Source organism: Molothrus ater, chromosome 13 (assembly GCF_012460135.2).
Source record: "Molothrus ater isolate BHLD 08-10-18 breed brown headed cowbird chromosome 13, BPBGC_Mater_1.1, whole genome shotgun sequence".
NCBI lineage: Eukaryota > Metazoa > Chordata > Aves > Passeriformes > Icteridae > Molothrus > Molothrus ater.
The window spans coordinates 17,689,437-17,705,284 of record NC_050490.2 but is presented as its reverse complement, the minus strand read 5'-3'; the positions used below and the strand labels follow the sequence as shown (position 1 = coordinate 17,705,284).

The window sequence follows — 15,848 nt, the reverse complement described above, 5'->3', positions numbered from 1 at the left end:
ACCTGCTTTCCAGGAGGCTGGGAAGAGTCTCCTTGTAAGAACTGCCTGAAATGACTAAAGTCTCTGTTGTCTTTAAGGCTGCATGATGCCTGAGTCACGTACAACAGCGCTGCTAATTCTCGGGTTTTTCCTTGTGACAGCTCCCTCTTGTTCTTGCTCCCTCCTATGTTATAAAACAAATGCAGCTGTTATAAAAACCTGACTGTGCCTTCCCATACGGCTTTGGTGAGGGAGTTTTCCCAGCAGGGAGCACAGGAGCTGCCTGAGCCCAGCTGATCCCTGGCAGGGCCAGCTCTGACGCTGCAGCTGTGGGGACAGGCGGGCGTTTTGCCCAGGGTGATGCCCTGAGAAGCTCCTAAAAGAGAAGCACGAGCCATCCCTGAGCAGTGCCAAGCGTGGCAGCAGTGTTTAGCCTGTTATCACATCCTCTGGGTTCACAGAAATGTCATGGCTCACAAAAAACATCCTTCCCTCGATAGCAGCGCAGACAGAAATCATCCTTCCTCGTCCTGTTCTGGGGGCCTTGAAGGCCTGGGAAGGATTTCCCTAGAAGCAATGGTGGCATTCAGCAGATTTTAGGGGTTTGGGGGTGTCCCTTTACACATCACTTTCAGTCCTGTCACCTGCAGCGTGGCTCACCCTCCAGCTGAGCCCTCCCAGTAGTGTCAGGCAGTGCCCCAGCCTCAGACCAGGGAGCTCCTGGCCAGACACAGCAGCCAGAGCCACCTCAGCTCCCCCATCGCTCCTCCCAGCCCTACCTTGCTGTTCCCCAAATTCCCAAAGCTGGTTAGGGGGACGTTGTGACATTTGCAAGCATGTTTTGTCTCACAGATAAAGGGGGTGTGTGGTGCTGCAGCCTGTGGGGTGCTCCCAGCCCATCACAGCACCTCAGCCCAGGAAGGCACATGGAAGTGATGGAGAAAAAAGCTGCAGGGGGAAGGTGCTTATGGGCAACACAGTCTCCAGGAGCAAAGGCTGAGCTGCTGCTGGGGTGGATGGATAGATGGATGGACAGAAAGCACCGAGAGCTGAAGGTGCCCTGGGGAGCAGCAAATGCTCGAGCATGGCTCTGTCTGAAGGGAAGCACCAGCCATGGCGTGAAGCGTGTTCCTGCTCTGCCCGCATTTCTGCAGATAAATCTGTGCCTGGAAGCACTACAAGGTGGGAGGGAACATCTGGGGGCACCTGTGCTGACAGCAAGGCCAATTCTCCCTGGGCTTGTGAGCCATGGCTGGGGCTGGGAGCTGGCCCAGGAAGAGGGAAATGCAAGGATGGGGTGTTGGGGCTGTATCAGTGCCTGAGAGGGGAACGCAGGGATGGGGTGTTGGGGGCTGTATCAGCCCCTCAGGAGAAGAGGAACGCAGGGATGCGGTGCTGGGGGCTATATCAGTCCCTGAGGAGGAGGGGAATGCAGGGATGGGGTGTTGGGGACTATATCAGTCCCTGAGGTGAAGGGGAACGTAGGGATGAGGTGTTGGGACTGTATCGACCCTGAAGGGGGAACGCAGGGACGGGGCGGGGAGGGGCGGTCTGTGCCGCTCGCTGTCTCGGCGCTCGGCTGCGCGGCCTGCGCGTGCTCGGCGCTCGGCGCGGTGGCCTGCGGCGGCGCGGCGCGGCCTGGCGCGGTGTGTGGCGTGTCGGGCCGGCTGTCCCGCTGTGTCGCCGATTGTCGCCGTGTGTCGCGATGGTGAAGCTCACGGCGGAGCTGATCGAGCAGGCGGCACAGTACACCAACGCCGTCCGAGACCGGGAGCTCGACCTGCGCGGTGCGCGGGCCCCGCGGGGCGAGAGGGGCTGTGCCGGGAAGGGGCGGGCGGGGGCTGAGGGCTGAGGCCTGGGGCTGTGGGAGTGTGTGTGGGGGGGTGGTCAGTGATGGAACCTGGCGGTGGGACTGTGTTGGGTCCCGGAGGAGAGGCTGCCATGGGGTTTGGAGGGTCCGTGATGGATCTCCCAGTGGGGCCTGGCGCCTGCCGTGGCCGGAGATGCCGAAGCAGGACGGGGAGGTTGGTGGAGGGGCTGCAGCGGCCGGGAGTTGGGATGAAGAGCGATTAAAGAGGCTCCAGTGGCTTCGGAACCTGCGGGAGATGTGAGGGGTGAATCACAGAGTGGTAGAACAGTTTAGGATGGAAGGAACCTAAAGATCATCTCGTCCCAACCACCAAGAAGGGGAAAGTGGGGGAAATGTGGGAGGAATGTACTGTGGTGTGGGGGTGGGATGTGCCTCAGCACGGGAGATGTGCCAGAAAGGTGGGTTTGGTTTGGAGGACGCGTCCAGGCAGGGAGCTGGTGTTTTGCTGAGGGGGAGGAAGAAAGATTCCAAAAGCCATGAGGGCTGTTGGGTGTGAGGGGGAGAGTTTGGTCTGGGAGCTGTGTGGAGCAGAGTGGATCCTGAGGTGTTTTGTCTGAACCTTATCAGCATCCCCAGTCCATCCCGATTTGCCTCCACACCCTATTGTGCTCTGCTGTGGGCACCACCTAATCCCTGCCCTGCCCTGCCCTCTCTCTCCAGGCTATAAAATCCCAGTTATTGAGAACCTGGGGGCCACCCTGGACCAGTTTGATGCCATCGATTTCTCTGACAACGAGATCCGCAAGCTGGACGGGTTCCCGCTGCTGCGGAGGCTGAAAACGCTCCTGATGAACAACAACAGGATTTGGTAAGGGGCTCTGCTTGGCCTCGTGGGACCCTGGGCAGAGGAAAATGCTCTTGGGAGAGAGGGCTGTGTGTCTTTCAGTGCTGGGCAGGGGCAGGAGTGTTTGTTTCAGGCAGTAAAATCAGCACTGAGCAGTGTGTGGGCTCTCTTTCAGTTTCCTTCCTGATTCAGTGCAAAAGGCAGGGTTTGTTTCTCAGCCAGGACAGTGAGATGCAGAGTTTGGGATCTGGCCACATCTTTGGATTTCAGTAATCATCTCCATAAAGACATGAAAAAATGAATACCTGCAAGGGAATAGATTATAAGATTTAAATCTCATATTGCACCTAATAGTTGCCATGATATATTGCCAGCTTTATTAGAAAAGTGTTTTGGATGCTCACCCAGATTCTTCCAGTGTCACACTGGGTTGTTCACAGGGAGAGCCTCTGTGTTACTTTGTTTCTCTGTGTATTTCCAGCGTTGCTAATTCCTGCCCTAAATGAAACCTTTGTTTTTGTTGTTCTTCAGTCGGATTGGTGAGAACCTGGAGCAGGCACTGCCCAGCCTCACAGAGCTCATTCTCACCAACAACAACATTGCTGAACTGGTAAGCTGTCATGCAGGATGAAGCTAAACAAGCTGAAAATTTGTGGTTTTCATCCCTCTAATTAACCATTTTCCTGAGAGTAGTGTCATATCCTTTTGGTAATTGTTGGTTCTTTCCCTTTAGAGTAATATCCTACAGTTTTGGCAGTAGTTAACTGTGTACATCCTTTAATGAACATGATTTGCATCTTGCAGTGGAACAGCAGTCACAAAGCTTAGTGGTTTTCCTATTAAAATAATTGCAGTAATTTAATTAATGTCTAAAATAGATATGAGTTCAGGAACTTTGTTTTCAAATATTTGATTTTTTTTGCTAAAGGGGCTTAAAATTTCTTGCTGTGCTTCCTTTACCCAGGGTGAACTGGATCCATTATCAACTATTAAATCCTTGACTTACCTGAGGTATGTAACCCCAAAAAGAAAAGCTGCTCTTTCTCTGGTGTTTGAGCTCTGCTGCTGGCCTGGCCCTTTGCTTTGGTCTGGAATGCTCTGCTTTTTATCAGCTGTGACAGATCCTTTATGTCTAAAAATTGAATTGATAAACAGCGTTTGCTCTACTCTTCATGAGCATCTGGTAATTAATGTCTGAGGTTTTATATCACTGACAGGCTGTTGGGATAATGAGCTCTAACAGCTCTATAAACCAGTACACAAGTGCTGAAGTGAACTTAACCTTCAAAAACCTAAAACCAAAAGGTTTAATCTGTTGATAAAAAAATAGTTTAAAATACATGTAAACAAGGACTTTTCAGTAATGTTACATTTGATGTGAGGGACAGAAAGAAACACAGTTTGTCCTGTGATTTTTCAGTTGATCAGTGTCCAGAGAGAAAAGTGATGTTTCAGTTATTTTTGGGGGAGTATTATGATTATTTTGAGGTTGTGCTTTATGTCATCTTTCAGTAAAATCTACTGAGTTGCTAAAGTGCAAGTTTTTATTATAGTTTCCATAATATCTAAGCACTGTCACTAGGCTTATTTCATGGTGTTATTTGTTGCCTGTTACAGCAGGAAGTACATGATGCATTTGAAGTATATTAATATATTGCAATACAAGTGCATTTTAAAATATTTTGTAACCTTTATTTACTTCACAGTGTTCTAAGAAATCCTGTAACAAATAAGAAACATTACAGATTATATCTAATTCATAAAGTTCCCCAGGTCAGAGTGCTGGATTTTCAAAAAGTGAAGCTCAAAGTAAGTCTGCTTGCTTTTGATTTAGGTGTTTGGGGTTTTTTAATTGTTTGGGTTTTTTTTTGTTTGTTTTTTTTTTTTTTTTTTTTTTTTTAGTTGGGCTTTTTTGTGTTTTTTTTTTTGTGGGGGTGTTTAGGTTTTTTATTTGTTTGTTTGTTTGGTTAGTTTTGGGTTTTGTTTGGTTTTTGTTTGTTTGTTTTGGGGTGTTTTGTTTTTGTTTTGTGTTTGTGGTTTTGGTTTTTTGGGGTTTTTTTTGCATTCTTGAAAATTCACCACTAACAGTGACCTTGTTGCCATGGTTGTAAATTTTATTGAAACTCTGTAAGTGGCTCTACAACGCTCTCATTGTTTTCTTTCATGGTTTCATTCTGTTAAGGATATAATCTGTTTAATTATGTCTAATTAAGTTTCAGTGCCTTTGTTGAGTGTTACTCTTTCCTGTCCCTCTGGTGTTGGTAGGAGACAGCTCTAGAGAAAGAAATGAGCAAACACCACTGGGTGGGGGATGAGTGTGGGAAAGAGCTCTTAATTTTAAGAGCACAAAGTTGATAATTCTCTGAATATTTGGGCAATGTTTATCTGCTTGTTCTTACATCTGGTCTCCATGTACCAATTTCACTGATGAGGATGAGCCAAAGTGTCTTTCTTGGCCAAGACAGCTTTGCAAACTGTGATGTTCTCAAATTAACTTTGTGTGTGTGTGTGGTATCGCTGTAGGAGCGACAGGAGGCAGAGAAAATGTTCAAGGGCAAACGGGGTGCACAGCTTGCAAAGGATATTGCCAGGAGAGCAAAAACGTAAGATAAAACAAACAAATTTCCACTGGCATCCTCCTTCAGAAACACCACTTTCTTTGTGTGCAGTATCAGGCAGAAAACTGAAATATCAGCTGCTGGCAGGATGCCTCAAAAGCTTGGGGAGCCACAAGTGTCTTGTCCAAGCACCCCGAGTTTTGGATGGTGGTGAATACATCTCAGAAGTATTTCTGAAAGAGTTAACTTGGTCAAGGTGGATTCACTGATGTCAACAAGCAGGAAAACTTAATGTTATTTTTGTTGTTTAACTGCAGAGAGGTGGCCATTATTTAATTTGTGGTTGGTGGGTTTTTTTCCTAGATTATTGGTTTTGTTTTGCTAAATTCTTTTCTTTCCCAAAATAAATAATTATGTATTTATTTGGGGAAAAAACTGCAAAATCTGCTGTAGTTAGGAGATTAAATACAAAAGAAAATCTTTGATTAAGCTGTTACAGTATATGTTTATTTAGTTTAATTGTTAAGTGGTGCACCATATATTTTGATCAACGTATTTGGTAATAAGAATTCAGATCACAGCATTTCCAAATTCATGGTTAAATAGAAAAATGTCTTATGAACATGAAATGCTAAATGAACTTATTTAGCATTTAAACCTATAACAGATGGATTTAAGCTCGAGTTTGTGAATGGAAAGGGATTCAGGTCAGGTGATCTCCTTAAAGCAGCAGCAGCAGATAACCTTTTTCTTTTGGCTGTTAAGATTAATTCCAGTTTAATGTAGGCTTTACTTTAGGCTGCTGTAATAGCACATTTGACACATGGGAACAGAAACCCCATTTTCAGTTACTCTTTATTTATCCACCCTGCTTTTGTCATGGCAGCAGAGCAGCTGAGTGTTTAACAACATCCAAATTGAAGAGCTTTTGCCAACTGCCTGATGAGTAAAGTAAAGTTAAGTTCTGCCTCTGAGCAGATGAAAGGGGGGGGAATGGGACAGTGAAGACAAGATGCTGGTGTTTCTGAAGGAGGCAATTCTTCACTGTATCAGTTTGTTAACAAAGATAAGATACTACACTTGATGGAATGAAATGCTTTCAAACCTAGTTTGGAAGCATTTCAATTCAAGAGAAGCAGCTACTCTTCAAAAAGTGTAATAGGTCTTTTTTCTTCCTTTTGAAGCTTCAATCCAGGGGCTGGTCTGCCAACAGACAAAAAGAAAACTGGGCCCTCCCCAGGGGACGTGGAGGCAATTAAGGTAAATATGTCAGGAGAAAAGCTGTCATGGATCCAAATGGAACAAAAGTTTCCTTTGTGCTGTTCCTACTGATCAGCGTGTCCTGGCTCTGGTTTAGGTTCTTTTCCTGTAAGTTTTCTTCTGACCTATCTGTATTTTGAAGACTTCAATGAAATACTAACCTGAGCTTAGAGTTCTTCCAAGGGAGGGGGGCGGTAATGATTTGTCATTTGTAGAATTTTCTAGAAGCAGAATTTAGAACTTTCCTAGGTGTTCAGTGTCCCTTATCTGGTAGCAGCCTGGTTTGTGTGCTGGCTGTGAGCACTGACTGAGCTCTCTGTTCCAGACTGCCATCGCCAACGCCTCGACCCTGGCGGAGGTGGAGCGGCTGAAGGGGCTGCTGCAGGCGGGCCAGATCCCCGGCAGGGAGCGCAAACCAGGTCACTGTCTGCTTCTGCTGCTCCTCCTTAAACACAGCCCACCCCTTCCTCGCTCCCTGATGCTGCTTGTGAGCTGTGTGGGGAGCTGGGTAGGCACAGTGTGAGTCTGTCATCTGTGCAGCACATCCCTGGCTCTGTGATAGCCTGGCCTTGGCTGCAGCTCTGGGCTGTCCCCCGAACTCCCTGCAGAGCCAGGTGCCCAACAAGGGGCTTTGCTGCACTGGATGACTTCAAAACTCATCCCAGTTATTTTGATGCCTTGTGAAGGCTGACCTAGAACAGATAATAGACAGAGTTAAAGAATAATGTAGGGATTTATCAGGAGGCCTCCATGGATCCACCTTGGGCAGCACAAGAGCCCAGCCAAGGCTGCACCCAAGATGAACCAAAATGGTCCCAAAATGCACAGGCCAGGCACGGGCTCTGTCACTGGGATCAGTTCTGCTCCATTTGCATCTTGCAGTTCATTGTCCCCAGCTTTAGCCCATGCAGTCCCACCCTGCTTGTTTTTCTCTCTTCAGCCCACGGTGTTTGTGCTCTTGGGCAGAGATTTGGTCATTTGTCCTTGGTCCCCAGCTAGAGCAGGAATTGTTTTGTCTGCCACTCTGTGAAGAGAGCTTACTATCCCCCAGTATGAAGCTCAGACTGAAGCAGCACAGAATGTGAAAAATATAAAATCTAAAACCTGAGGCATCAATTTAACAAAATGAGATGAATTACAGAGTCTCTCTGGACCTCTGCTGAGGTGCAGATAAGACTCAATGTGTCAGCAATGAGTCTGGGAGCTCTGCAGAGATGGATCTCAGCTGCAGGCTGGCCATAGCACCGGTTTCCTGTACATCAGGGCTACCTGATTTTCCTCTCTGTAGAGTTTTTAAACGTTCCCGTTACTACTCTTCTGCAGAGGGGTGGGAGAAGGAACAGCAACGTCTGCAGCAGCTGCCCTAAAACTCTGACGTGTCCTTTCAGGCCCATCGGAAGACGGCGAAGAAGAAATGGAAGAGGACACAGTGCCAAACGGATCGTAGCTGGGGCCGTGCCGCGCTCCGGCCCCCCCAGGAGCCCTTTCCCGTGCCGGGCCTTGCCGGTATCCCCGGCGGGGCCCGCCGCTCCCGTCCTCGCGCATTTCGCTGTTCAATAAACGAACGGTCCCTTTTTCTCCCGGGGGTGCCGCATCCGCTTCCCGGGCGGGGCGGGACAGGGCGGGACGGAAGGCGTTTCGGCGCACTGTGATTGGTTGCCTGCCGCCTGCCCCCTTCTCTCATTGGCCGGCGCAGCTAAACGTCGCTCCGGGCACTCCGCCAGTGGCGGCGCGGCGCTGCCTGGCGGCGCTTCCGGGCGGCGGCGGACGGGGCGGTGATTGGCGGAGCGGGGCGGGCCCGGATATGAGGCGGCGGCGGACGGGGCGGTGATTGGCGGAGCAGGGCGGGCCCGGACGTGAGGCAGCGGCGGACGGGGCGGTGATTGGCGGAGCGGGGCGGGCCCGGACGCGAGGCGGCGGCGGGGGCCGATGGATCTCGGGGACGGCGGTGCCGCGACGGGGCCCGGGCCGGCGCTGGGCCGGGGCGGGCTGGAGGCGCTGCAGCACACGGGTGAGGGGCCGCCGGCCGGGGGGGAGCGCGGGGCGCGGCGGGGCCGAGGCGCGGAGCCCCGAGGCGGGCCCCGTGCCGCGGGCCGCGCTCAGCCCCGGCCTGTCCCCCGGCAGTGGGCTCGGTGCTGTCCGGCTATGGCTGGTACCTGCTGCTGGCTGCCGTCGCCGTGTACCTGCTCGTGCAGAAGGTGTCCCGCGGGCTGGCGGCGCGGCCGGGCGGCCGGCCCGGAGCGGCGGAGGCGGCGGAGGGTGAGTGCGGAGCGGTGTCGGTGCCTGCGGGCCGGCCCGGGGCTGAGGCCGCTCGGACCCGTGCCGGGTCGGGAGGTGGTGACAGCCCGGAGGGAGCCGGTGTGAGAGGTTGGATGGAGAGCGGTGCTCGGGTAACCTTTGAGCCCGCAGATCCTGAGTGAGGAGATCACCGGGAAAGGCTGGGCCGGGGGAGTGTTTGTAAGGGCTCTGAAGGAGAAGCTGTGTCCCAAAGCAACGTGTGTGGGAATAAAGGAGTGGGACATCGCTCTGGGATGGGTATCTGCTCCTCGGTGGGCAGCAGCTGAGGGGAATGGGGAACAGCAGTACCTGTGGCCAGCTACCAAATAACTTTTAGACTTACCAAACAAAGCCAAAACGCCCAAATCTAAATCCTGGTGGAAATACTTCTATAAATACTGGCTTTTTGCTGATATTCATCACCCCTTCCAGTTACTCTTTCCCAGTTCCTGCTGTGGCAGGACTGTGTACGTTTGGGGTGTGACAGTCTGTGTTATCCTTGGGAGTGTGGCACAGCTTGTAAATCTCACACAGTCAGGATCCTGCTGAAAAGCACAGGCTGTGCTCCTGGACCTGCCAAATCCATGAGTGCTTGGCACTGATCCCCTGGACACATTGGCCCCACAGTAAAATCTTACTTGCGTGCTCTTAACCTCCTGCTGTTCTTTTGTGATGATAATTAAATGGCTATTTAATTGCCCAAACTGCCTGTAAAATGAAATTATTGAAAGTACTGACATTTCTTTTTGATATTCGTCACTGGATCATAGCATAAAATGAGGCAAACAAATGTGGAGATGCTTCAGCTGCTGCAAGAAAACAGAGCAACATTTGTGCCTTTTTTGGGGGGTGTAATTTTCCCTTTGACCTTCACAGGTCACTCATGAAGAGCAGTGGTGACTCAGTGTGGATTTTCTGAGACCTGCAGGTGTCTCTTGAGATGTGTGTCATGTTTGTAAGTGATTTCTCTGCTGATGGAGGCTGTTAAATCCACTGCATACTGACACCAGCAGGACCCCTTGCCAGAAGGAGTAGGAGTGAATGTGGGCTGGTTGCCTCATCCTTCTGCGTAAAAGAAGTTCTCTGGGTAAAAATGGTCCCTGCGAAGCCTGAGTGATATTTCTGAATTAATTTGTATCTAACATATCCTTCAGAAATAGAAGGAAGTGTCCTTGAAGTGTGAGGTTTAGATTTTATGGTTAGGTACACTTGTGTCTTTATTAAAATCCTGTTGAAGTAATTAATTTAAAACAGTAAAACATGATGAAGTTTAATTCAGCATTATAAATTACTAGAAAAGATTAGCTGGAAACTGAACTCGAGCTGTGATTTTCTGCAAAACAGCTGCAGGGAGAGATGTGAGCCTTTCCTTATTACAATTCCTTGAGGAGACCATCTAGGATTTATTTTGAGTAGCTTTGCAAACTCTTTCCTGGTTTCCTAGAGCCTGATGTGGTGGTAAGAAGGCAGGAAGCTTTAGCAGCAGCTCGCCTCAGGATGCAAGAGGAATTGAATGCACAAGCAGAAAAATACAAAGAAAAGCAAAGACAGGTAACCAGAGTGCATTTCTTCCTTTAACCCATAAATTTCTCATCAAGCACTTTGCTGCTGTAAAAGACAGCAGCAAATTGTGATTGTGGGCAGGGTCACTGTGGGCCTGGTGTTCATTTTTTCACAGGTAAATCTGTACCTGCAGGAGCTTTGTTGTGGGTGCAGTGAATGGCTGGAGGAGTTTTGCTGGCATTTAAATTAACTGTCCCATGGCACATGTGTGTTTTCTGCTCTTAAAGGCAAATATAAGTGCTAGAAATGTAGCTTAACATTGGTGCAATTCAAGGGTCTGAATTACAGCTTGAGATCACGAGGAATAGCAAATTGCTGAGTGGGGCAGTGCAGAAAATGGGTGTGATCAGCACAGTAATAACTGATCATCATCCCACCTCTTCTGGTTTCGCTTTTGCAGTCAGACACTCAGACCTCCGTTGGTAGCTGATGCTTCAAGTAATGTTGGTGTTAAAAACAAAGGAAAAGCCCTTTCTTTCTTCTGTAGAACCCCATGTTGTGCATTTAATTACTGCAATATCTTTACTTAGTACTTTCCATAGACTCAGGGTTTAAACTTGCCACTTGGTTCTGTTTTACCTTCAAAATCTTTTAAAGCATCAGGTGGCCAGAAGAAGCTGCAGGCTCAGTCAGTACATCCTGAGGAGAGATGTGGCTGCATAAAAAGAGTAAATTCTTCCATAATCTCAGAGATACTGCATCGGATAAATGCAGTTTGATGAGCCTGTTGTAGCTGTTTCTGGGGATTCTGTTAGCTCTGAAATCTTAGTTTTAAGATTAAAGCTAAGATTAAAACTGTATCCTGGGTTTGTTCTGTAGCTGGAGGAGGAGCGGCGACGGCAGAAGATCGCGATGTGGGAGAGCATGCAAGAGGGAAAGAGCTACAAAGGAAACCTGAAACTGAATCAGGTAACAGCCCTGGTAATCAGGTCACACTGGTGTTCCTGTGATTCAGGGAGCTGAAATTCCTACTGAGTAACTTTTTGCTTTTCTGAACAGCAAGAAGTAGAATCTGGTGCCTCTGCCTCAGCAGTCCCGAAATCTAAACCAAACAAAAAGCCTTTGAGAGGAGGTGGTGAGTATGGAATCCTTCAGACACTCTGAGCTTGGAACAGGGCATTTATCCAGCTGTATCTATGGACTCTGTACATACTTTTTGTCTTTTTCAAGGAAGAAACAAAACATTCCTTACAAACAAGCTCTTTATCTCTGATCAGCTGGTCTGCTCTGTCCTTTGTGCAAAAGCTGGAAGGAAGTTTTGGGAGTGCTTTTCCTTGGGAAAAGAATGTGTCAATTTTTTTTGTAAATATGCTTTGGTATAATTTACTGAGATTTTTGTTACTCAGAATTACAGATTCTTACAGTAGTTCTGGAATCCTTCCCCCATTATTCTGTAAGTTCAGTAATTTAGTATCTGGTCTTGTTAATGAATTCAATATGGTCTGCCTTTAAAGCACCTCTAGCACTGACTAAATGCAGGGTATTTTACTTTGTATTATGCAGATTCAGATGATGAAAGAAATTATTATGTAAAATGTGACCTTATTTTTCATATACCACAGTACTGACCTATTGAATATATAAATCCTGTAGATGTATAAATCTTGCCAACTCTCACAAAGCACCAGAAGGTCTCATGTTAAATTCAGTCACCTGCTGGAACCATCTTGATGGATGAAGTGCTTTCTGTGGCCCCACATTGCCCATGCCAGGCTCACTGGCCATGCAGGCAGTCTGCTTCCTCTCCTCTCAGCCCAAGAGCCCTTGCCATACCTGCAGGTGTTAATTTGGGTGTATTTTAGTGACAATTTTCTGTGGTGGAGTGGATCAGCCAGACAGCCTCAATCAGGCTGAAAAGTGCAGTGCTGAGTGACTTGATTAAATGTATGAAACCTGTGGATTCTTGATTAAATATACTAAACCTCAGTTGCAGTGCAGTGCTGGGATTTGAGTATTTTTCCTGGCATTTGAAGGAATCAACTAGATTGATTCATCTTAGGTTATTTAATAGGAGGATGTGGTGTCTGATGCTGCCAGCTATCTTTGGTGTCTCTGTCATGGGATATTTACCTCCCTGGGGGATGAGGAGTGCAGGGGTCAGCTGTGCTGAGAGGCAGGGTCAGGGCAGCTGGGTGTGGGCACCCTTCCAGCTGCTACCTGTCCTAGTTTAATCCTCAGCAAAGTCCTTGCTTAAGTAACCCATTACAGAATTAGAGGTCTCAGATCTTCTCCTGAGGTAGATCAGCATGAAGTGAAAGAACCATCTGTGCTGCTCAGCTGCTCAATTAAGCTAGAAAGCAAAACTTGGCTTTGGTATGAGAAAAACAAATTTCAAAGATGAAGGTGATGCTGGGAGTTTCAGTGGAGCAGGTTGCTTTGGAACCTCCCTGGTTAGCAGTGCTGCTAGGATTTGGGTTCTTGTGTTTGTTCAATCTTCAAATTGAAGATGTTTGCCAAGTTGTAACTTTGATGTTCTCCTGACATGGAGTTTCCCATGATTACAGCATTAGGATGTTCAGCTAAAGTGTATTTGCCTTACTGCCTATGCTTCCCTTTCAAATGCTCTAGAAAAATACTTTGCAGTGTTAATGAGTGGATTTACATTTGACCTTCAGAGCATTCCTTGCAGGACTGGAATAAAGGATTGTTTTAAGTCCCTGGCTGTTGGGCTCTTGCAGAACAGATACACTCTGCAGAGTTTACTCCAAGAGCTGCTGTTGCTGCTCTGTTTATCCTGCAGAGCAGCACTGCAGCTTTAGTGCAGACTTAGAAAAATTAAATGGTAATTCATTTCAATTGCATTTAATCCAAATTGATCAAATTAAACCACAAGTGTTTAGCAATGGCTTTTAAAGAAAGAAACCCTCTCAAGTCTGGGTGTTTTCTGTGCTTTCGTTTTCCCTAAAATGCTGCGTGTGTGAAGTATGAGCAAGGTGTAAATATTATGAGATCAGTTTTTGGTGTTCCTTGTGTGTTGTTGAAGGGCTGTGGAGGATGAATATTAAGAGTGGGTTTCTGCTGTGTGTTCCAGGCTATAACCCCCTGTCTGGAGAAGGAGGAGGGACGTGCTCCTGGAGGCCCGGCCGGCGGGGCCCGTCCGCAGGTGGATGAGGCTAAAACATCCCTGGTGTCCATCCCTGGCACTAGCAGGCTTGATCCCACCCCCTGTCCCACTGCCTGCAGCTGGCCTGTCACAGACACTCCTCTGGGGCTGCCTTAGTGCACTTGCTAACTTAAAACAGGTTTTTGTTTGTTTGATCTACACAGTTTTCAAATTGTAACACATTGGCTGATCCTAAACCAGAAAAATGGCTGATCCTCTTAGACAGGGCAAGGAGAGAAGCAATTTCAGCATAATCAGTAAATTTTCACTCTTCTGTAGAGAGGGACTGTAGTCTGCAGCCAAGGTGAATCACCTGGGATTGTGAGATCTGGGGTTTCTGGCAAATTTAGTTATCTATGCTCACGTTACCTCTGTAAGATGAGGATATTTACCATCCTCAGACATGTTACCAGATTTACCTTCCAGCTAAACACAGTCATTTAGAGAGGAAGGATATTATCATTGGCAGACACCTTGAATTGCAGAAGGACTTTCAGAAAAAGCACAGGTGATCTGACAAATGCCACGGATTTGCACCAAAGGTCAGTTACTGCAAAAGAGTCTCTGTTACAAGCCAGCTTGGATGATGTTTTCCTTATAAATGGTAAACAAACCACTGAGGATTACTGATGATAGACAGCAGACAGGGGGTTCTTGCTATCCCTTTTTTTTCTTTTTTCTTTTTTTTTTATTTCAACTGCTTTGTAAAAACAATACACTATTAAATATAATTGCAAACGTCATAAATCTAGTATTTACAATCTTGTGGTTTTCTACAGCGTCTTTTTTATAGAAAGCATTTTTTCTAGTGCAATAAATGTGTATAAAGCAAGGTGGGAGATGAAGTGACCCTGCTGCAGCTTGTGCAGCACCAAAGCTGAGGCTGGTGTGTGCTGAGGAGGGCTCTGGCCAGTGAAAGTGTCACACTGGCAGGTGAGGGGTGCAAGGAGTGTGGGGTGTTCGTCCTTTGGTGTATGTCCAGCCCTGAGGACAGAGAACAACTGATCATCGTAACCAAACTTTCCAAGCATCCCATCCCCTTGGTTTTCTCTCTAAAGTGCAACACACAAAATCCAGGTTGTCTTTGGAGAGGAGTGAAATAATTCCTGTTGGCAGAGGACAAGTGTCCCTGTGTCCATTTGCTGTTCCTGAGCTGCTCTGTGGGCATTGGGGTAGGGAACAGTGGTTCCTTAGAGCTTAGGGCTTTTTGAGCACTGGTTTCTGAGTATTTCCTCTTGGAATATTTGTGCTTATCAATAGATACGAGTGTCAACCTTGAGTACACTGTTTATGTGCATGTTGATATTTCTCTTGATTAGAAATGCGGCAGGATCATGTTATTACAGAGTTTTAAAGTTGGTAATGAAATTGAAAGGCCAAGAGCCTTTTGTTTTAGACACAACAAAGTGTTTGGTCATGTGTGTGGAAGGCGAAGTGAGGCTGAAAATTCATGTTCCTGTGGAAATTAATTCAGAAGCCAGTGTGTGTAGCTTCAGGTTTTAATCCTTTAGAAGGCAAAAAGAAACAGAGGTGGGGAGGGATATTTTCAGGATCTGAAGAGTCTCCCTCAGAAAGAGGACTGAGATGTAATGCCTCAGGGAACATCTTCTCCCTTGAGTTGGGGAAACAGGCAACAGAAAAACGAATGGGGGAGGTTGTTGTCTTAAAGAAGCAGAAATCCCTGTGTGATAAAATGGTCAGGGATGGGTTTATTTAATTCAGTAAAAACATTTGCAAAATAAATAAGCAGGTCTTAACTGAGCATATGCTAATCTTTCTCTGTGTCTCAAGACTTGCTTCGGCTATGACTAGGGATATGGCTTTTTGCCCAATTCTAAGGTTTAATAAGACATGTCAAGTGAAAATGAAATGAAGTATGTATTTCTGGAAGCTTCAACCCTTTTTTCTCCTTTATTTATTTTTTTTATTTTAATCCTCAAGTTCCTGAATTTTTCTTAGTCAGACACTTCTAAGCTATTGAACAGGGTGGGAGGACAAACCTCAGTTCATAAAACTTCTTTTGGCTCACAACCTGCACAAGAGGGAAGGGTTTTTCCTCTGACTTCAAATGGAAAGCTCTCCCCTGACCACAAGCATTATGGAAAGGTGGTTGCTTGCTGCTTTATAGCTCAGGAGTGAAGCATGCAGAAAGCATTAGGTGAAAGTGAACTATTTAATGAATCCATTGTTCCTGGTTTGGTATGAATTCCCAAGAACTTGAATTATGAAAGTTCATATTAAAAAGCCTTCAGGAGATTTTTTTTTTCCCCCCACTAGAGCAGTTATGCAAGAAGCCTCTTGCTTTACTCATGCAGATGTTCTGGAAATACCTCTCTCTGGAAGAAGCTGGTTAATAAACTATTTAACTGCTGTATAATGGCATTTAACCACTGAAGAACAATCTGGTTTGGGTATTAAAAAATCCAAAAATCAAGCAAGTGTTCAGAGGGACAA

At 47.0% G+C, this 15,848-nt stretch overlaps 2 protein-coding genes across 2 annotated transcripts; both read left to right on the top strand.

Moving 5' to 3' along the window:
- The first annotated feature begins 1,617 nt into the window (after positions 1-1,617).
- On the top strand, positions 1,618-8,029 carry SNRPA1 (small nuclear ribonucleoprotein polypeptide A'). Its single transcript, XM_036389982.2, has 9 exons — positions 1,618-1,766; positions 2,510-2,657; positions 3,165-3,243; positions 3,598-3,644; positions 4,340-4,442; positions 5,157-5,236; positions 6,376-6,451; positions 6,777-6,870; positions 7,840-8,029. Exons 1-9 carry the CDS (start codon positions 1,685-1,687, stop codon positions 7,896-7,898), a joined length of 768 nt encoding a protein of 255 aa, XP_036245875.1. The 5' UTR covers positions 1,618-1,684; the 3' UTR covers positions 7,899-8,029.
- Positions 8,030-8,333: 304 nt separating this feature from the next.
- On the top strand, positions 8,334-14,155 carry SELENOS (selenoprotein S). The gene is made up of 6 exons (XM_036389890.2): positions 8,334-8,462; positions 8,576-8,710; positions 10,173-10,279; positions 11,111-11,200; positions 11,291-11,366; positions 13,323-14,155. The coding sequence occupies exons 1-6, from the start codon at positions 8,381-8,383 to the stop codon at positions 13,400-13,402; spliced, it is 570 nt and encodes a 189-aa protein (XP_036245783.1). The 5' UTR covers positions 8,334-8,380; the 3' UTR covers positions 13,403-14,155.
- Positions 14,156-15,848: the final 1,693 nt, after the last annotated feature.